The sequence below is a fragment of the Xenopus laevis genome, chromosome 3S (genome assembly GCF_017654675.1).
Source record: "Xenopus laevis strain J_2021 chromosome 3S, Xenopus_laevis_v10.1, whole genome shotgun sequence".
NCBI classification, from domain to species: Eukaryota; Metazoa; Chordata; class Amphibia; order Anura; family Pipidae; genus Xenopus; species Xenopus laevis.
In genome coordinates, this window is record NC_054376.1 from 81,811,830 (window position 1) to 81,834,536 (window position 22,707).

The 22,707-nt window shown below is 39.1% G+C and overlaps 1 protein-coding gene across 4 annotated transcripts in view; it reads left to right on the top strand.

Annotated features, from left to right (window-relative positions):
* The window catches only part of LOC108713119 (dedicator of cytokinesis protein 4), a 154,986-nt gene that overhangs the window by 126,548 nt on the left and 5,731 nt on the right, over positions 1 to 22,707 (top strand). For all 4 annotated transcript variants that reach the window (XM_041588552.1, XM_018255892.2, XM_041588550.1 and 1 more), the window contains 6 exons: positions 168 to 288; positions 2,633 to 2,714; positions 5,322 to 5,431; positions 6,829 to 6,901; positions 10,557 to 10,670; positions 21,918 to 21,979. In XM_041588552.1, the coding sequence (XP_041444486.1) occupies positions 168 to 288; positions 2,633 to 2,714; positions 5,322 to 5,431; positions 6,829 to 6,901; positions 10,557 to 10,670; positions 21,918 to 21,979 (562 nt within the window). The remainder of the gene's footprint in view (positions 1 to 167; positions 289 to 2,632; positions 2,715 to 5,321; positions 5,432 to 6,828; positions 6,902 to 10,556; positions 10,671 to 21,917; positions 21,980 to 22,707) is intronic.

Genomic DNA, 22,707 nt, shown 5'->3' on the forward strand with positions numbered 1-22,707 from the left:
TTAAAAGAAATTAAACTAATTAAGTGGAGGAATATTTTCAATGATTCTACTTATAGTACAGTTGTCCATGTAAGCAGCAATATTTGACAGAGTAGTGGGATATATATAATGCCTTTTTCATCTGAAATTTTTTGTGTATTTCATTTTAAATTGTTTTTTTTCCCCAGTCCATTAAGCTATCCAGCTGTTAACAGATACTCCTCCTCTTCACTATCTTCCCAAACGTCGGCAGAAGTTAGTAATCTTACAGGGCAGTCAGAAAGTTCAGATGAAGTGTTTCACATGCAGGTATGGTATTGCTTCAACTGACTGTCTCATGATGAAACAAAAAAATATTTATGCTAATATGATTACTTTCTTAGTACTTAATTATACCTACAGATCAACCAGATCACCTAATCTGGTCATTAGAGACTGAATGGAATGACCATCTGTCTGTATGACAATATTACTTATTTGGCCAGTGACTCTTGTTTGGATACATAAAGGTTATTATATAAACTGATATGTGATAGGGGTGTATTTCAGTCTGCTCCACTGACTTTTTTTTGCAGCTCATAAGTGATTTGCGGCCAGCCCGATACCCCCACACCCGTGGGCATGTGCGGGTTGAAGTTTTCTTTGTCGCCCATAGACTTAAATGCATTTTCAAATTTTCAAGCAAAACAGCTCACATTTGCCCATCACTAGTGATAAATCATAAAAAAATAAATAAAGTTTTCCCATAATATGGTATATATTTCCTTTAGTTGCAGAAATGATTTAAAGAGAATGGTAACCTTTCTAAACATTCTAAACAAGGTATTTACCTTTGAGGACATGCACTGAAAGTACTCTTTCCTGCAATTATTACCTTTTTCCTGATGATTTCAAATTGCTTGTTTAGTCTTCTATGTCAAATGAGTGTTCATCCCATTTTCCTACTAATGTTCTGTTTGGCTACTGATGGGTGCACAAACTAATTAAAGAATGTGGATAAAACATATACTGAACTCTGGCTCAGCAGAACAGAAAATGACTGTACTAGCATTACATATCAAGAAAATGTAAATATTTGTGTCCATTGGTTTAAAAGTGTAGAAAAAAAATCTAAATATTATACAAATAACTATAGTTAACCAGTTCATGGTGAGCATTTTTTATTGCTACAATTTGATACAAATAAACAACTTTATACATGAGTTGTTCATCTTATGCTCAATGATTGATCTTTTAATAGTTTTAACACTCCATATGCTCTTCTATTTGTTCTCAAAGCCAGGGTGTCCTGTAAGTGCTGGTCTTGCTTCCCCGTGCAGAGGCAAATCAAGATGGCTACAATAGCAGTAAATAGCAGTAACAATTTATTAACAGGGAAATTGAACATTTAAATAAACATTTAATAGAAGCTTAATGAAATAGTAATGATCAACTTTCTAATTCTAACCAATTGGTTAATAATAATATAAAATAATAAAAGTCCTTTTTAAATTAAACATGAAATCCAAATTCTTTTTTATTAAAGCATTCATAACTGTTGTAAACTCTTTTAAAAATCTCAGCTGCCCCTCCTTTATACCTTAGGCATAGAGGCAGTGCAGGCAATTACTTTCACTTTCCATTCAGCACTTCCTAGATGTTTCTGCTCTCCACACATTCCCCCAGTTCTCTTAACCATTTAATTGTGAAGCAAGTGCATGGGGATGGATATCAGGTCCCCCATTCTGGTGCACAAACGAGATTCTGAGATGATGCTAGGCTTGCCTTAATAACAGTGTCCACAAAATGGCTCCTGTCTGCTTGCTATAATAATGAGTTTCCAGACTGTTCGAAACAAGATTCAAATAATTTATACAGTGTAATTAAAGTTCACTTTGCTTGACAAACATCATAAAATAGGATTTGAAATATTTTTTTTTGGGTGTCGGGTCCCCTTTAACAAATTTTATTTAGAAAATTCCATACAATTAAGCTTAGATTACATTTTTAGTTTCTCAATAGTTATTTGAAAGATTGCTAAAGAAGAGCTTGATTACATGCAAGTTGAACAATCTGCCCTCGCAAATTTGAAATATCACTACAAAAATGAGAAATTGCATTATTATAATTTGAAAAAGAGTTAACCAGAATAATAGGGGTGTGGTATTTGGACTTTAAAGTAAAAATTGCACAACATGTTTTTATAAATAGAGAGGCCAAAGCTCACCAGAAACACAGGTAAAAAAAAAAAATATTAAAAATGTTGTCCTGTAATGAACAACAATATAAATTGAAAGGAAAAGGCAAAACAGATGAAGCTTTTAAACTAACAAAGCTGAAAAAATGAATTGAATTGTAATAGATCCTCACTTGTCCATATTTTTATCAAATTGTGAAAGATAGCACTTCTCAGTAAGACTGTTTATTGTAACTGCAATTGGTTTTGTTTATCCCTTTCCAGTAACTACTAGAAACATGGTATTTGCTTTCAACAAAGCTAATTTCTGATTGGTTGTTATGGATAACTGTACTTGCATCCAGTATTCTTTTTAGTATGCTGACTGCCACTAAGCATTTATGGGGAATGTCTGGATTCAATTAGTTTCAAGTGTTCTAATATGTTTATTAGGCGCATATTTTATCCATGACTTTAAATATTTGATCTGAATTCTAGCCAAGTCCATCTACTTCAAGTCTGAGTTCCACACATTCCGCTTCACCTAATGTGACAAGTTCAGCCCCATCAAGTGCCAGAGGTAATGTTTTTTTCTTACAAAATTCTAGATACTTAGCTTCTGAATATTTCAGTAAAAATGATTAATAAAGCCCAGTTGCAACAATGTTCAAAATACAGTAGATCAACAAAAAGCTAGATAGATATGAAAATGTTAATTATAACACTTTGTGCATCCTTACTTTTTCCACATACTTTATTATACATAATTTAAAAAAATATGATTGCATGTTATGGGGCAGATTTATCAAGGGTCGAATTTCAAGGGTTAAAAAACCCTCGAATTCAACCCTCAAAGTAAAATCCTTCATATTCAATATCGAATTCAAAGGATTTTAGCGCTAAAGGTTCCATCGAGCGATCGAATAAAAATCGTCCGATCCAACAATAAAATCGTTCGAATCGAATGATTCGAACGATTTTAAGTGATCGATCGAATGATTTTTATTCGATCATAAAAAGTGCCCAAAACCTATCTACAATGTCCCCATAGGCTAACATTCAATTCGTAAGCTTTTATTTGGCGAAGTATTGAGTCGAAGGATTTTCTAAAGATACAGTACTTCGATTATCGAATGATCAAACGATTTTTACTTTGAATCGTTTGAATCATTCGATTCGATTGTATTCGATCGAATTTGACCAATTTAATGGTCAAAGTACCCAAAAAATTACTTTGAAATTTGAATATTTTTGGATTCGAACTATTCACTCGAGCTTAGTAAATCTGCCCTTATATGTCTTTTATGGGATATTGCAAGGTGTTGGTTGCTTTGGTGCAAGTTTTTTAATGGGTTCAGTTAGTTAGTACTAATTTTGGTTTTTTTTTAGTTCTGGTTTGTTTATGATCATAATGGTACAGCAAAGCTGTCAGTCTCTCACCTGGAAAAGATAGAAAAGAAAAATGATTCCGAATCTTTATGCAGCCACTAGATGGCATATCTGTTAGATTGCATTTAAGTTAACACAATACTTAAAAATCTAATTCTAATTCTTTTCTGCACTACCACTAAATTCAAAAACACTGTAGAAAAGAACTAAATTTAACTGCACAAAGCAGCCCTACCAGTTATGATGAATTTGCACATTTAAAAATAATTAAAAAGAAAAACAAATTTGATACATCATTTCATTACATATTTTCCGGACTGTTTTAATAAGTTCATATTAAGCTCAATAAATAATAATACATAGTTATTATTTAAACATTTATTTATAAAGAGCTAACATATTCTGTAGAATAAATGGGTGTATGCATTGAACATATAGATTTACGTACAAAGGAACCAAGAATTATGATACAAGGTGGGAAAAATGGACAGTGACTAATAAATCCTGATAACCTTTAGAGGATATAAAATTATTGCAAACTGCAATATGTACAAGTAGACATTTCCCCCCACTTTCTAGAATAACTTTACAGGGTAAAGTCACTAGACGACCAATGGGGACCTTTTTTAATAGATTTGCTTTGTACCAGTCAGGGCAGGTTATTATGGGTAAGAAAAATTACATTGCATTAGCACAAAAAAAAGTAAATGCATATAATAATGAAACGAACATATTTATTTATTTTGCCTAAAATCCAGAATGTTTTTATCCCTTCATACTACATTTCTCATAGTAGACAAAGGGCATTTCTAAATAAAGGTCTTTGGTAATAGCCAAAGTGTTAAAGCTATTCCCTTCAACTTATAAGTTTAGAAAAACTTGTTCTCATATGATGCATTTACATATACACTGTAAATATTTATCACATTCACCATTATGTATGATTGGAAATACAAATTTGAAACAAACTTAGACATATTGCACCCTTCACTAAAATGTGATTCTTTGCTGTGCATATGAAGCTTAAAGGGCACCTATCACAGCCAAAATCAAACACATATTAACAATCTGACCAGTACAACATAAACACGTTTAATCAAACTACATATATAGTTTTTTGAAAAAAACTGCAGGTTTTAAAAAATCCCTTACTTTGTCAAATGGGTTCATTCACTGAGGGAGGCCATACTGAGACTATAACAGAGACTATAACATGCAAATTTCAGGAGCATGCTCAGATTGTAACACTGCTTTGAGTATTCTACCCAGAATGCCTTGTTTTAGTAAACTCCTCCACTAGAAGTATTAGGAGATTTCCCTATCTTGTCCCCTGCTGGTGATGTCATTATGCAAATGAAGGGCACACACTAACTTCCAGAAGGTGGCAGCACTACTGCACAGCAGCTAACACAGAGGTTTGGCTGATTTGAAAATAGCTTAGAAGGGTTGATAAGCAACAAGGAATTTCAACTGAGCATGTGTGAGATTTCAGAGCTGCAGTTTGCTGGGAAGATATAGGTAGGAGGAGCCAGTGAAATCCAAGATGCCTGCCTCAGCTAGAACTGCAGTGGAGATAGGGGAGATCTTGCAGAAGGTATAGTGAGCTGATCATTTACATTATACAAACAATTCTAACTGTTTTAAAAATCAAATTTCTTGAACTTTCACATTTACTTTCTATTTACTTAGGAAATGATTTTAGTTATGATTGGTGCCCTTTAAGTTGAAATATGTCCATCAAGCAAGCTGCCTAAGCAGATACATTTATGTGTAATTGATTCATGTCTTCTGTTCTTAGCTTCCCCGCTGTTATCCGACAAACACAAGCATTCCCGAGAAACTTCCTGCCTGTCCCCCAGAGAGAGACCATGCAGTGCCATATTTCCCATCCCTGCTGAACCCCCACAGGTAGTCAGGACACTGTCTCCACAACTGATAATGTGTGATTTTAAAGAGAGAGAATATTATTATTGTGAATGTATGCTGGGATAAGTGTATATACAAATACTGTATTTTTGATTAACTGACCTCCCAAAAACTATCCATTTGCTTCCAAGTGGTCTGAAAGGGTAATTTGCTGCAAACAGATAGAAAGATAATCTCTCGGTTTTGTTCTAAAGAATAGAATATACATTTTTTTAAAAGCAACCTTCGATTTCACTCATCAAATGAGTGCAAGTTGGGTGTGTATTTGAGGTGTTAATATTTCTTGGCTGTGTCAATAGCATACTGAGTTGCTGCTTAGATGAAGGAGTAAAGGCCACATTTCACCACCATATTTCTCCCACACAACAAAGTGGGCAGAATGACACACGTGCCATAGTCCATTAGATGGGCAAAATTCTCAGATCACTCTTAATATTGTATAATAGGAAAGGATACGACCAAAGGCAGAAAAACTGCAATATGCATTTATTGTTATTGGTATAACAACCCTCAGATCACTCTCACGTGTGTGTCTTATACCATTCATAATGGTATGATTTGAATCTGGAAAACATTCTTGAATTGCTGGTCATGTCCTACCCAGAAAAATATAGCCCTTTTCTAATGTTAGGATATTGTAAGGCTTCCGTAAGGAGAGGGTTAATGCATATCAGTTTTACAGTTTTATTTGTTTGCTGTTATTATAGCTGGAATTTAACATTGCCTTATAAATAAGAGTTATGTTGTATTGCCAGCAGAAATTGCATTGGGTTCTTTGACATGACTGATGTTGACTATTCAATACACAATTTAGCCAGGAAAACAGTTATTCTCTTGTCAGTTGCAGTACTAATTTTGCTGAAAAATATTCTTTTGAGGCTTTCATATTTCCTAAAGTAGCATTTACATTGACTGATGCTTGTAAATACCCTCAAAATCAAGTTCTGCTAATGGTTTAGTTAGAGATAGAAGAAATAATAATGGAACATAACCTCGTTAATTAATGCACTTTAAGGCAGAAATCGTTGTGCTGCTTTTTTCATGATCTGTTCTGGAAATAAATTGCTAGTCTCAAATAGAAATTCACCTTCTGTGGAAGAGAAGATATGCATTACATTAACATTCTCTTTTTAATGGAAGTATGTACAGTATTAACTGTGGCTGAGAACCAAATAGTACAGACCCAATTTTTAAATATGATTCATAGATAATCTACTCAGCCTACATTATGTTTTTAAAGTGTGCCTTCAATTCTGAACTTTCTTACTGTATATTAAGGTGATAATAGTGTTAAAAGTTGCATATAAGTCCTTCCTTTGACTAAAACGACGGTATACTACCACTTACAGTTTAACCCCAACTAATCTCTATATTTTTAGAGAGTTTTGTTTAACCACATCGGAGAAACAACTTTGCCTCGTAGTGACCCAAATCTATCTGCCCCTGATAAAGGTATGTATATTTCACTGTGCTGAGGAGTATTCTAGGATTTAGTTCACAAGATAATTTAAGATGTTCGCAAGATTTGCATTCTGAGGTTCATAACACTAAACTAAATCCAAACAGTTGGGCAGTTGGGCTTTTTTTTTGCTTAGAGAAATGGCAATTTTATAGTAACAATAACATTTTAAATATACAGCAAAATTGACAGGTTTAATGTTAGAAAAACAACAGACTAAACATTAAGTTTAGCAACACATGAAAAGCTATGTCATTCATTTGAATTGCAGACATTCTGCCTATGGTAGATACTGGCTAAAAAGTATTCTTTATTGAATGCTCCCCATGATACTGTCTGCCAAAGTGGGTTGTTTTCTTTCAACCAATCATAGGATGAGGAAGTCTGATTGGTCACTTTGTAGCCAAAATTGTAAAATGTGGTAACAGGTGTGGCTGGTATAATGAACCAAGAAGGACTTAAGGGTGACAGAGGTGAAGGGACCATAAGCCAAATAATATACTCTGCTTAAAGAAAGCACCCTGTGTGCCATTGCCTTTAAGAAAATGCTTAACTGAACATACATCTATCGAAGCAGTAATCAAGGTATAAGGTGTAAACTACATAGGGAGGAACATACACATATTAAAGTGTAACTGACACTAAAAAAAACTACTTTTAAAATATTAATCTACATTAAACGTTCCCTATAGGTCATGTTGATCTTTTTTTACTGACAGGTAGGTCTGCATTTGTAGTTAATTGTTACCTGAAGTTCCTAAACCTGACTGCCCCTTTTCAACCTGTCAGTTAGAGTTTCTAATGCCAACAGACTCCCGCTGCACAAATATGGCTGCCCCCTCATAGAGAAACATGGGGGACCAGATATGTAAAGTTAATGCATTGGGTAAATACTTTTATGGCAAAATTATAAATAGCATGCAAACACAATGTTATGATAGATGGAAAAAAGGTTCATTTTCTGGTGTCAGTATCTCTTTAAAGCACAGCAGCAGATACATAAGCAGGAGCTGGCTCTTCATACTGTAATGAATCAGCGCACTCCACTGTGCTTAGTAAAAAATTTAAAATATGTCTAGGGATATTATGTCATATTTCAGAATTATTATTCATATGTAAAATGAATGGGTAAAAACTTTTTACAGGGAAATCTGGTTTAATTGAACAGTTTGATGCATTTAATACCGAACGTCAATTTGAAGGAAACTTAAAACCGACATCAAAATCTTTAAAGACTGCCGATGAACAGAACACTCTGGACCAATTATGAATGTGATGTGCCATCCCATAATCTATCTAAGACAAATGAGAAATCTTGTAATAGTAATTAAAAAGCTTCTCTCAGAGGACTACTATTATGCAAGGACTTCAGCTTTATAGTTATCAATCTGAATGAAAGACGATATTTTGCTATAAACCTCTTCTTTCTTTCTTTTGTCTGCTCTGTGCTGTCATTAATTTATACCCATGCTATATATATGTTTTTGAAAGTAATGTACGTTTTTGCATATATTATGTAAACTGCATAGCAGGCCCAATAATTAGTCAGTAGTAGTTCATATAAATAGTAAAATAATGAATTAATGTGCCAATAAGGCAGTCTATTTTTATTGGTGGTCAGTGTAATTTGCCTTACGTTTCTTAATTCGTTGGTGGTCAGTGGAATTTGCCCCACCTGCCCCAGTCAAACTTCTCTGCATTGTCTTACACAGAAGTTTATGTAACTTGCATATTAAGCAATGTTAAGTTCCCAGGCAAGGCAGGGCAGTTTTTGCAGAAGTTCCATAAAAAATCGCTTAAATGTTTATGTAAGTTTATTAGTAACTTACGCAATTTGCTTAACTATGCGATATGGCCAGGCCCAGTTACGAAGCAGATTTCACTGGCATGGCACAACAGTACCCCCTCTCCCCCTGATGGTGGCCCCACTGTGATGTATTAAAAATGTGCCACATTCAGGAAGCAAGTGCAGGGCTTGTGTTTTCTGGAAGTGTTTCAGCAGATCATCATCTGTTACCATGCTTCTTCCCTTGCAGAAAACAAACCTTACAGAGTAAGAGGCAATTAGTCTGTAATTATTTCTACCACCACATTTCAGTACACATCACTTAAAATACTGAATAATACTAATAGTATGTTTATGACAGTAGAAATGGGGAACTGTTGATATACAAATCTAATAAACTTTAGTGGATCAGATTTACAAATAGGTTTGTATTATATGGCTGACAACACTAATCAATTAGGTGTCCTATATACTCACTCCTGGGCTCCCACAATTAAACAAAGTTCCTTAATACAGAATTAAGTTTACCTTACCACACCACCCTCTGTGTGGTAATTCAGTATTTAGTAGAATTTGATACCTACTAAAACTGAACTTTTATATTATGTAATTTTAAACATTGATTATGGGGTCAAGAGCTGAAAAAAGTGTAAAGATAAAAACTGCTTTATTCTTGCTACTTTATCAGGAAGTAAGTGGTGGAGCAGGTTTGGGAATTGCAGTGGTATGTTTCAGATCTCTCATCTGCATCACTGCCAGGCTAAATAAGCATGGCTAAAAAGTAATTATACAGCCCTATGCCATTAACCACATCAAAGTCATCGACTGGACAGACATTTTCAGGTCACAATAGGCAGGATTGCAGGGAAATCACGTGCACACTCGGGCCCTTCAAACGAATACCGCTCGTGCCCAAAGCCTAAGGGAGACGGCACTCCCAATGGTCCAATATGAAGAAACAAGAGGCTGGCACACGGAGCGAATTAAACCGGGGTCCTACCCCTGGTGTGTTTATTGCATCAAACAACGTTTTGGAGGGCCCTCCGAAACGTTGTTTGACGCAATAAACACACCAGGGGTAGGACCCCGGTTTAACTCGTTCCGTGTGCCATCCTCTTGTTTCTTCACAATAGGCAGGATACCAGCAGGGTTATAGTAAAGCTATGGGTCATTAGCAGTAGTCAGGCAAACCATGCTGCAACTTGCGAGGGCCCTATCTATGCCTGGTCATAAGCCACCAGACTTTGGCCTAAAAGGGAATGGGTAGTTGACATCTCAGTATAGCCACGACAATGTGTGTCCAGCCTACTTAAACCTTTTGCTGGCCCCGGAAGTCTCATTCACCTAGCATCAAATAAAAAAATAAAAGCATTGACACGCTTTCGCCTACAGCACCTAGGGCTTTGTCAAGGCCTTGAAACACACCATTGCTACTGGTGAACCCTTCTCCACCACTTACACCTTGATGTAGTAGAGAGATTATCTAAATTTTTGTCATTTTATCATTATACTTTGACCATAATCAATATGTGGTTAGATACACTTTAAGTGTGGGAGTCCAGGACTGGGTATATAGGACACCTAATTGATATTGTTTGTTGTTGTTGTTAAATATTCTGTGTAGCCAGCACACCCATTTTCTGGGCATACGATACTTTTTCCCTCACACATGGTGCAGGATCTACTTCTCCTTCTGTCTGGGTATCTGTGCATATTATATGGCTGGCCTATCTATCCAATACATATGGAACCTGAGCTTTCATCTTCTGAATTTAGACATTCAACAAAAACAATCTTGTTATGAAAATCAACAAAGATAGTGAAGGTTGCCTTTGTCACATCTACTTTATTTTTCATTATAGCTGTGAACACAACTCCTAGCAGCTGGAGCTTGGACAGTGGAAAAGAAGCCAAGAACATGTCAGAAAATGGAAGGTTTATTATGCCTCCTGTGCCACCCAGGCCTACACAATCTGGTATGTTCTATCTCTTTAAAAAATGCCAAGTCCTAAATTGTGTGCAAATGTCCACAATCTGACCCTATGCAGCTGTTGGAAAACTACACCTCAAGAGCTGGAAAGCCACAGGCTAGGAATTCCCAGTATAAACTGTTTGTTTGCCTGAATGGTGGCTTCTATAAACAAACTGGCAATGGCACATTAGAAATTTCTACTTCATTCGTCATGGTGCATGAATCCTATTTCCATTTTACATAAATTACATGTAGCAATAGTCACACATGCACTTGTAATGCAGATTGGAAGCTTCCAACAAAACAAATCAATACAAACTGGGCACACCACTGCTTTTGCTTATCAAACAAGGGGGAAAGAAAGGGATTTAAAAATATTATGGACAGATATACAGTATAAAATATGCCTGATCTGCTTAATCTTTTCTTCATGTGTGTGTGACTACTTGTGCTTAGTAAAACCAAAAGGTAATTAGGTAAGCATGTCTGTTTTGTACCATTTACGAATGAAACAAAGCCATACAGCTTGGATATAGTAGAATAGTCAAATACAAGATAAAAAGCTGAAAAAGGTCAGCTTTAGTTGTTCAGTACTTCACATGTCACATGACACTAAGGGTTTTGGATTTGGTTTGGCCAGGCAGTAAGGACTTGTCAGAATCTAAATGCTGCAAAAACATTATGTCATTTGGTTTAATTATAACCACATTCCTGGATTTAATTTATTTACGTTCCATAAATAAATGAGGCTAGGAAGAACTATGATTACTATTTATGACATTATCATGCAAAACTTCATTGGAGAGTGATGTAGTACAATAATGTTCATACTGTAGGTACAATGCATCTGATTTATGGATGATCCTAATTATGGGGGTCCATAAGCAACACTGTAATGGGGCAAGATCATTTAAATAAAATGTTAAAGAGAACATTTTCTAACTTTAAACAGCATGACAGCTAACATCAGAGGCATGTTCCCCTATTTGTTTAGGCAAGGTCTGAGTGCTATTTATGGTATTGTGCCATGATTTTTATGGTATATTGTTTATTACTGATGTACACTGTGTACATTGCAAGTAATACCATTTAAACTATATATAGCTTTATTCCTGTACCAATAAAAGATTTAGCTGTACTATTGGTGTGTAGGCAGCCATCTTGGGTCATTGTGCCTGATACTGTTTTCAGAAAGAGCCGTCACTTCACAATGAAACTGCTTTCAGATAAGCTATTGTTTCTCCTACTCAATGTAACTGGAGGAGTCTTTGCTTGAGTTAGCCAGACCTGGATTTTTACTATTGATTGCTGTTCTCATATCTACCACTAGGTGTGGCATGGGAGCATTTTTAGCAATGCAGGCATCAAGTAGCCATTATCTTTTTACGTCCATTGTTCTGCTGATGGGTTGCTGGGGGGGGGGGTGATATCAGTCCAACTGTGCAGCAGTAAACAGAAACTGAAGTTTATCAGAGCAAAAGTCACATAACTGAGGGCACCTGTGAAACAACATGTCTAGCTCCATGATTTAAAATTAATTACAAGAATATCTCTTTGCTCTTAAAAAATGTATTTCAATGCAGGATTCTGCTGGAGGAGCACTATCAATTAATGCATTTTGTAAAAAAAACATGTTTTCCTGTGACAGAATACCTTTAAAATGATATTCGTCGTTGTTTTTTTTTTTTGTGGCCGCTGACTAGATACCAACAATTATTAAATGTAGTCATATTGTGGCAAAATGTTATGAAAAGTAAAATGCTAAATTTTGTATTGGTTAGTGGAATGTACTTGTATTCAGGCTTTACCTGTGATTAAAAATAAATTTCATGTGGATAGGGTATGCTAATATAATTGTGAAACCCTCAATAATGTGCAACTTTGTGTTTGCAAGCAGATATAAACATGTTCTTAATCCCTGGCAAATGTAATGTTTTGTGTTCCCGAGTACCTCTGCATGCTGTACTTTGCTTCTTATTCATATAAATAGACACAATGGTTTTATTGGCACTAGGTACAAGATAACAATATAATTCAAGGACTTTAAACTAACACAACATGTTTATACCTAGCACTTTGATAGTAAAGTACTTTTAATCGTAAGCCATTGGAACTCTGCAGTGCGTGTAGTTCTTTTATTTGATAATGCAGTTTTACCTTTTCTTTTTTCTTTTTTTTTGCAGTATTCTCCACTGAGATAGGTTTAACACAAGTAATGAATTGCAGTTAGACACACCATATTATATTATGCATTTATAAAGTGCCCATGTAGAGCACACTACCACTAAAGATAAAGACAGGTAATATACTTTGAGAACAGTAAAGCTGCCCATGAAACAAAGTTTTGTATGATTATCTGAGTGTGTACAATGGTCTATCAATACTGATACTGATCTGTCCAGGGATCAGTGGGGTTTGACAATTTCATCTGCTGATGCACCACATCAGAACTGCAGGGTTCATCAGGAGATTGGTGTCAGGGCCCGAAGGCTCCGGCGTAATGTGGACCAAAGAGGAAACAACACCAAGTTCGCAGTACAAGAGGGTTTATCAGAAGAATGGTCAAAAGCAGGCAAATGGTCGGTACAGGCAGCAAGGAAACAGAATCGTAAGACAGGCAATGAATCGGTACACGGAATATCACACCCAGGAACTATACAAGATAGACCTATAATTGGGCAATGAAAAGATGGGCAATTAGCTTTAAATAGTCCAATGTTTGGCGCCAAAACTTTGACGCACTGACGTCATGACGCCGACGCCGGCGTCCTCACGTTGGCGTCCAGACGTTGACGCACGTTCTGACGCTGGCGTCCATTCTGTCGCCGGCGACCAATCCTAGGGCGACGCGTGTCTGACGTCATCACACTGCGACCAGGAAGAGCCGCATGGTGGGGCAGGAGGTCGCCATCTTGGACGTCCCGGGTAAGTTCTTCTTTTTCCATTACAGTACCCCCCTCCTTAGGGGGGGCCTCAGGACCACCGAGGCTAGGGGAAGAAGGAAAAAGTTTGTGGAACTTACGGACCAAGACGGGAGCATGAACGTCCGAACTTTTTACCCAGGAACACTCTTCTGGACCGAACCCCTTCCATTCGATGAGGTATTGAAGAATGCCCCTAGAAATACGAGAGTCCAGGATTCTCTTGACCTCAAATTCCTTATGATCGTCAACCAAGACGGGAGCTAGAGAGGAAGAAGAAGAAGAGGAAGGGCAAGACACAGCAGGTTTAAGCAGGGAAACATGAAAAACATTGGGTATTTTCATCTCTGGAGGAAGTTGAAGACGAACAGCCACAGGGTTGATTATTTCGATGATCGGGAAGGGGCCGATGAATTTAGGACCAAGCTTGGGTGTAGGAATCTTGAGACGAATGTTGCGTGTGGAAAGAAAAACTTTATCACCAGGAACATATGGAGGGGATGAAATCCTTCTTTTATCGGCAAACCTCTTCTGTACCAGGAAACTCTTCTCCAGGTTTGCCGCAGTAGCATGCCAAATAGCCAACATATGGGCAGCTTGGTCATTGGCCGCTGGAACGTTGGTAAGGAGAAGATCCTGGGAAAAAGCCACGGGATTCAAACCATACACACAGAAAAAAGGAGATCTCTGGGAAGAAGAATGCAGGGCATTGTTGTGAGCAAACTCAGCCCAGGGAAGAAGATCCGACCAATCATCCTGGCACAGCGACACATGACAACGCAGAAATTGTTCCAAAGCCTGATTGACCCGTTCTGCGGCTCCATTAGACTGTGGATGGTAAGCGGAAGAAAATTGAAGGGTGATGTTAAGAGCCTAACAAAGAGATCTCCAGAACTTGGAAACAAACTGGGAGCCCCGGTCGGACACAATCTCGGCAGGAAAACCATGAAGACGAAAAATGTGTTTGATAAAAAGTTCAGAGAGTTCAGGGGCGGAGGGCAATTTCCGAAGTGGTGTGAAGTGAGCCATCTTGCTGAATCTATCGATTACCACCCAGATTACAGTATGGCCAGAAGAAACAGGGAGATCAACAATAAAGTCCATTGCCAGGTGAGTCCAAGGTCGAGATGGAATGGGAAGTGGCAAGAGTAACCCCTTGGGGGGGAATGTCCGGATTTGGAAACAGCACAAATGGAACAAGAAGAGACAAAGTCTTTGACGTCTTTCCTTAAGGTCGGCCACCAAAGCAAACGAGACAGGAGCTCGATTGTCTTCTTAATCCCGGGATGACCAGCCTGTTTGGAACTGTGGGATTGGGATAAAATGGCATGACGGAATTCCGGAGGAACAAAAGCAACACCAAGAGGAGTCTCTACCGGAGCCGAAGACTGAGCAGAAATTAACTGGGAGGCACAGGAAGGGAACAGGGCGGCAATAATCTTGGTAGAAGGCACGATGGGTTCAGGATCTTCAGGGCAGGAATCTTCAGGAACAAAACTTCTGGACAAAGCATCAGCCTTCCTGTTTCTGGAGCCAGGACGAAAGGTGATAATAAAATTAAAACGAGAAAAGAAAAGTGCCCACCTGGCTTGCCGGGGATTGAGGCGCTTGAGGGATTGTATAAATTCAAGATTTTTGTGATCGGTAAAGATGGTCACAGGAACTGAAGAACCTTCAAGTAAATGTCTCCACTCTTCCAGGGCCAGCTTAACGGCAAGTAGCTCGCGATTCCCAACATCGTAATTTTGTTCTGGGGAAGAAAATTTTTTAGAGAAAAAAGCACAAGGATGCAGTTTACCATCAGACGAAGATCTTTGAGACAGGACTGCTCCAGCTCCAACATCAGAGGCATCAACTTCCATGAAGAAGGGTAATAGAGGTTCAGGGTGCTGAAGAATAGGAGCAGACGAAAAGGCTTCTTTGAGGGTTTTGAAGGCTTCGAGAGCTAGAGGGGGCCAGTGTTGAGGTTTACTCCCCTAACGAATCAAGGCAAGAATGGGAAAGATTTTGGAAGAAAAGTCTTTGATAAACTGTCTATAATAATTAGCGAAGCCAATGAATCTCTGAACTGCCTTGACGCTGGTAGGAAGGGGCCAATTCAGGATCGCGGAGACCTTGGCGGGATCCATTTTGAAGCCTTGTGGAGAAATGATGTAGCCAAGAAAGGAAATGGAAGTAGCCTCGAAGATACATTTCTCCAATTTGGCGAAGAGATTGTTTTTCCTCAACCTGGAAAGGACCTCACGTACTTGGGAATGATGGTCCGGAAGATTCTTGGAAAAAATAAGAATGTCGTCTAAATACACGACCACACTCTGTCCCAAAAGATCACGAAAAATGTCATTGACTAATTCTTGGAAGACCGCAGGAGCATTGCAAAGACCAAAAGGCATGACAAGGTACTCGTAATGTCCATCGCGAGTATTAAAAGCGGTCTTCCATTCATCACCCTCACGGATCCGAATGAGATTGTAGGCCCCACGTAAATCCAGCTTAGTAAAGAAATTAGCACCCTTAAGTTGATCAAAAAGTTCGGAGATGAGAGGAAGAGGATATCTGTTCTTTATGGTGATCTTATTTAACCCCCTGTAGTCAATGCAAGGCCGCAAACTACCGTCTTTCTTTTCAACAAAGAAGAACCCTGCTCCAGCAGGGGAGGTAGAAGGACGAATGAAACCTCTTTGAAGATTTTCCTGAATATACAGTATGACTTCATAGCAGAAGTTTCGGAAGGAGAAAGTGGATAGGTGCGGCCACGGGGGGGAATTGAGCCGGGTAAGAGTTCAATAGGACAATCGTAGGGGCGATGAGGAGGAAGAATCTCAGCGGATTTCTTGTCAAAGACATCGGAGAAGGCTTGATACACCGTAGGAAGAGAAGAATTTGAAGATACTGAAGAAACTTTAACAACAGGAACAGCAGGCAAACAGTTATGAAGACAAAATGAGCTCCAACGGGATACTTGTGTGGTGGACCAGTCGATGACTGGATTATGGACGTGCAACCACGGTAGTCCCAGGTCAACAGGAGTGGAAGGGCAATCAATAAGAAGAAAAGACAGTCTTTCCAAATGCATAGTGCCCACCTTGAAAGAGAGTTCCTGAGTAGACTGTGAGATGATGGCAGAGGAAAGAGGACGATCATCGATTGCCAGGACTCGAAGAGGGACTGCCAAGGATCGGAGCGGGATAGCATGTTTACCGGCAAAGGCTCGATCCATGAAGTTGCCTGCAGCGCCAGAATCGAGGAAGGCTTGGGAACGGATCTTCTTGGAGCCGAACTGGATTTGTATGGGAAGGAGGAAACGTTGAGCAGAGGAGTGGGGAGAATGAAAAATTCCACCCAGGTAAGTCTCCCCAAACTTACCTAGGTTCTGGAGTTTCCCGGCTTCACTGGGCACTCGTGGGCGAAGTGAGCTTTTCCCCCACAGTAGAGACATAACCCAGCGGTTCTTCTCCGGAGTTTCTCTTGTTCGGAAAGCCGTGCCCGTCCAATCTGCATTGGTTCCTCGGGAGGTAAGGAAGAAGTAGCAGATGCCGCAGGAGGCGGAGGAAGAAGATTAGAAGCCGAGCTGGGGAGTAAGGGTCTTTGGAAGCGTGGAGCCAGGGTGGGTTGGAACCTGGAAAACTGAGTAGACTGTGAGATGATGGCAGAGGAAAGAGGACGATCATCGATTGCCAGGACTCGAAGAGGGACTGCCAAGGATCGGAGCGGGATAGCATGTTTACCGGCAAAGGCTCGATCCATGAAGTTGCCTGCAGCGCCAGAATCGAGGAAGGCTTGGGAACGGATCTTCTTGGAGCCGAACTGGATTTGTATGGGAAGGAGGAAACGTTGAGCAGAGGAGTGGGGAGAATGAAAAATTCCACCCAGGTAAGTCTCCCCAAACTTACCTAGGTTCTGGAGTTTCCCGGCTTCACTGGGCACTCGTGGGCGAAGTGAGCTTTTCCCCCACAGTAGAGACATAACCCAGCGGTTCTTCTCCGGAGTTTCTCTTGTTCGGAAAGCCGTGCCCGTCCAATCTGCATTGGTTCCTCGGGAGGTAAGGAAGAAGTAGCAGATGCCGCAGGAGGCGGAGGAAGAAGATTAGAAGCCGAGCTGGGGAGTAAGGGTCTTTGGAAGCGTGGAGCCAGGGTGGGTTGGAACCTGGAAAACTTCCTAGTGCGTTCTCTGTCAAGTTCGACATGGAACTCCCTTTGTCTGGTGTCTACTTTCACGGCCAATGCAACAAGATCTTCCCAGCGAGGCAGGATCTCCCGTGATACAAGATCATTCTTGATTCGCATTGCCAGGCCGTTGTAGAAGGCTGCATGATAACCATCGTTATTCCAAGACGTTTCAGCCACAAGAGTGCGGAATTCAATGGCGTATTCCGGAACAGAACGAGTCCCTTGCTGCAGCTGAAATAAATGAGCCGAGGCAGAGGTAGCCCGACCAGGAGCATCGAATACTGTGCGAAGGTCGTGGATGAAGGCCTTGGCATCGTTAATAACCGGATCCTCCTTCTCCCAGAGAGGAGAAGCCCACTCCAGCGCTTTCCCTTGCAGGCGGGTGATAATATAGCCCACCTTCGCTCGCTCCGATACAAACTGACCTGGAAGCAGGGTGAATTGGATCTCACACTGGTTGATGAAACCACGGCATGATTCCGGATCACCGCTGTAAAGAGCAGGTGCAGGGATGCGAGGCTCGGAAACCTGGAGCGGAGTAGCAGGAACTGGCAGAGGAACTGGAACTGCTGGAGACAAGGCAGACAACTTCTCCAGGATAGCTTCTAGTGCCTGGCCGAAGAGGGATTGTTGGGCTTCGTAGGTCTGCATACGAGAAGCCAATCCACGAACAGATCGGCCGACATCAGTAGGAACTTGAGGCTCCTCCGAAGGGTCCATGGCCCAATTATACTGTCAGGGCCCGAAGGCTCCGGCGTAATGTGGACCAAAGAGGAAACAACACCAAGTTCGCAGTACAAGAGGGTTTATCAGAAGAATGGTCAAAAGCAGGCAAATGGTCGGTACAGGCAGCAAGGAAACAGAATCGTAAGACAGGCAATGAATCGGTACACGGAATATCCAAAAAGCAGTAAATCACACCCAGGAACTATACAAGATAGACCTATAATTGGGCAATGAAAAGATGGGCAATTAGCTTTAAATAGTCCAATGTTTGGCGCCAAAACTTTGACGCACTGACGTCATGACGCCGACGCCGGCGTCCTCACGTTGGCGTCCAGACGTTGACGCACGTTCTGACGCTGGCGTCCATTCCGTCGCCGGCGACCAATCCTAGGGCGACGCGTGTCTGACGTCATCACACTGCAACCAGGAAGAGCCGCATGGTGGGGCAGGAGGTCGCCATCTTGGACGTCCCAGGTAAGTTCTTCTTTTTCCATTACAATTGGGAAGTTAAGAGGGACTGCAGATCCTCTTCACTTCCCATTGTTCAAATTGTTTGTGCAGTCTACACAAATGATCAGGACAATAGAAAGGTTTTCACTTGTTGCCTCTCATACACCCCATGTTCACCCCATGGGCCAGTCAATCTGAATGGCTGCCTTCAGGTGCCATCTTCTGGTATATAGTTTACAAATATATGAGAAATAGCATATATGATTAAGGGTTTTATTCATTAAACCTTTTATTGATTATAGGATGAATTATAGCTAACATATCTACAGTATACCCAGAATCATATACATAAACTACAGTTTTATAGTGTAATATGTTGCCATTTACACAAGGGTGTAGATGGATCAAGTACAATCAAAGTGTTCTATTTATATTATTATTGTATCATTGTTTCCATTTATATTAAATATTAAAATGACCATTTCTTAGCAATGTGTATATGTACTGTATCTATATGTATATGAGAGTGATACAGAGTGAGAGTTCGACACTCGCTCTACATTGGATACTTTAGTCCTAATCCATTTAGTCCAAGTGAATATATTGAAAATAATAGAAACAGTCACACATAATACTATTATGACTGCAGCAGGCCTGTCAAAACATATTGATTAGTTAATTTTAAGGAGGTGAAATATAAATATAATACAATGTAAATAGTTAAGGCAATATTTAGTTTAACCAGCAGGATTAGGAATTAGGAATTTCCCCTAAGCATCTTCTAGACTGGGAAAGACTGAACTATTGGGAGTCTGTACAAGAGCCAGGAACTTTTCTCTTTGGTCTAGTAACATAAAGATGAAGGAAATACTTCAGAGCCAGACCAGGTGGGAGGCTGTATTTAGTCAGCAAGTGCAGTCTGTGACTTTGATGGGGAGTTGGTGTTTAGGGGAAGGACCCCAAATTACTGTGTGCCACTTAGAGACTAAACCTTGTAGTGCAGTGAGTGAGACGTTTATGTAGTGTAGATCTGTATACACCGGGGAAGTGGCATGGAGGCCTCCTCAATGGCTATTGGCATTCTGCTAGTGTCCCTTCCATGGTATAGCTGGCACTGGATTCTTTGTGAGAGGTAACACATGTGTGATAGATGTGTGTGAGAAGGAGAAGAGTTTATTAGTGTTTCCTGTATATTGAAGTGTTAGGCTTCCGTTTATTTATACCATCTCTATGAAATCTGCTAAGTCTGTCTGTGCCTTGCTTCATCGCTTCACATTGTAACATGTCTTCTTTTCACAGTAAAATCTGTCCAAACATTTATACAGAGTGGTACTAACACCTTATTTTTGTGTCACAGTTTTTTATAAAAACAGCAACTGTGGGCTGGCAACCATTTCTGTTTGTAAGCAATACATCGATAATTGCACAAATGAGAAAATATTTACATTTTGTCTTAACTTTTGTATTGTTATGCTCAGATATATTCCCTTCGTCAGGACTGAGAACCTTGCCTCAAGTGGCAGCAAGCGGCTAGTTACTGGTGTGGCAAAAAGCCGCCTCCTGTAACTGTATACCAGAAATTCATCTCTGCTAGAGCCATTGCACTGCATTAACTATGTGGCCCCCATTGACCTGCTCTGATGCTAAAGTTTTAAGCGCAGAGCAGAAGAGGAGGGGGCGGTATTGGGACTGACAGAGGCACTGCACTTTGCAGTGAAAAGATTTGATCACATCATAACATACATACATAAATACTTAGGGAGTTATTTACTAAAATCGATAATGTCTAACTATTTGCTTAAAACCATTTTGACCAAACTCACATGCACATTTTTACCGTATTTCTCAATACATTTACTTGAAAAAAATCTCAATAAAATTGTGAAAAAATCAAATTTTTTCAGATTTGATGCCTGAAAATTCAGATTTTTTTATGATTATTTCGGATTATTTCGGATTCCAGAGCAGATCTTGATATCTTCCAATTGTAAACAGGACATCTACCATTGACTTCTACATTACCTCAGCAGGTTTGAGATGGAGTACTTTTTTATTCAGACTTAAAACAGCCTCTGGGTTTAATGAAAATTCAAGTTTTTTTTCCTACAAAAAATGGTGTTTTTTCCCTTTAAAACTATGACCAGAAAAAAAATCTGTGTTTAGTAAATAACCCCCTAAATGTAAGCCACATTACAGAACAAGGCTTAAATTGAGAAACAGATGCGCTTTCTCTTGCTCCTGGCTATAAGCTGGCAAAGGATAACGCCATTGAATTCAATATTAGGACTGATACATTATTTCCTGCCCACATGTTTTTGAGATGATAGCTTGATCGACATGACATAACAGTGTTTAATACTGCACAAACATGTTTAGTGTGGTATGTATTGCTCACAATGCACTGTTCTTATTTTATGAGTCCCAGCAAGAAAAGTACTCTTCTTTTCAAAACATTTTTATTGGTTTACCACAATGCATCCATTTACATTATAAAGTAACCATTTTTCTGATTTTAAGCAGATAACAGATGTTCACTTACGCAGAGGGAATCACCAGCAGTTCAATCAGTTACAAAAAGAGATGACATTCCATTTGTACATTGCATACCAATTTTTTTTTTTTTGAAAAAAACAAGTTATTAAAATGCCTTCCTAGTTGTCCTAATACACCTAATCCACACAATAAGGTGAACATTAGAGTCTTTTTAAAAAAATAGCATTGCAAGAAACTCGCACCCATGATTATTGAACACATTTACAAGATAAACAAAAAAAAACTAGCATTTGTTCAGTGGAAATGGAGCGTGTACCATAGGCCCTGTATAGAATACACCAACCAATTATTATTTTTGGTGAATGAAAGCACAAGGATTTTAAGTACTCAAACCAAGGTATTTCTTTCACTGCTCTGGTGCCCCCTCCCTGTATTTGCTTATTTGTTACATTCAAAGATTTTATAGCATAATGTATTTCTTCTCTTACTCAGCTTCTCCTGCCAGGAATATAGCAGCAGTCTCTCCTTCTCCCATGGGAAGATCTCAAATGAAGGTAAATCCAGTTTTCAGTTTATAATATGCCCATAATTCTCTCTGAAAATGTAGACACTGAATAAAAATCAAAATGAAGGTGTTCACTGTGTGTGTTAAGTAAGAGTTAAGTTTGAGTTTAATAATCCCAACTGTGCTCGGTATCTACTCCTGAATAGTAAACCTTGCCCAAACGTCAGACATTGTAGAGCCAGAAGAGGGCAGAACTTCATTACAAATGAGCACAGTGATCTTGGTTGCAAAATCTGGCATTTTTTTTTATTTGCAGAAAAATAAATAGCATGAAAACCTGCTCTGCATTTATTTTGAGGGTAATTAATAAGTCTGCTTTCTGATCGTTGTCACATATAAAAACAGAATTGTGAAGGCTGTGAGAGATGGCAAACATACCATAAATATATTATCTGCTATGCCATGGAAACTGTAATTCTGTGCCTCAGTAAATGGAGCTAAATAGAAATACATTGCCTTTAGCCTTTTTACTGTTAGATGCTTTCCTTATCTTGAAATCCCAATGTATATATGTGTCACCATGCTAAAAATAAAAAAGTGCTTTCTCCGGAGTAGTAAATGCTGTCACTTAAGACATCTAGCTTGTTGGTGGCTAAACAGGATAAGTGTATGTGCTGCTTCCATCCTTCTTGTTTATCCACTAACTGCCAGATGTATTTAGTGTTCACTATGTTTAACCCCTGTGCATGGAATGATAGATAAGACAGAGAAATGTCT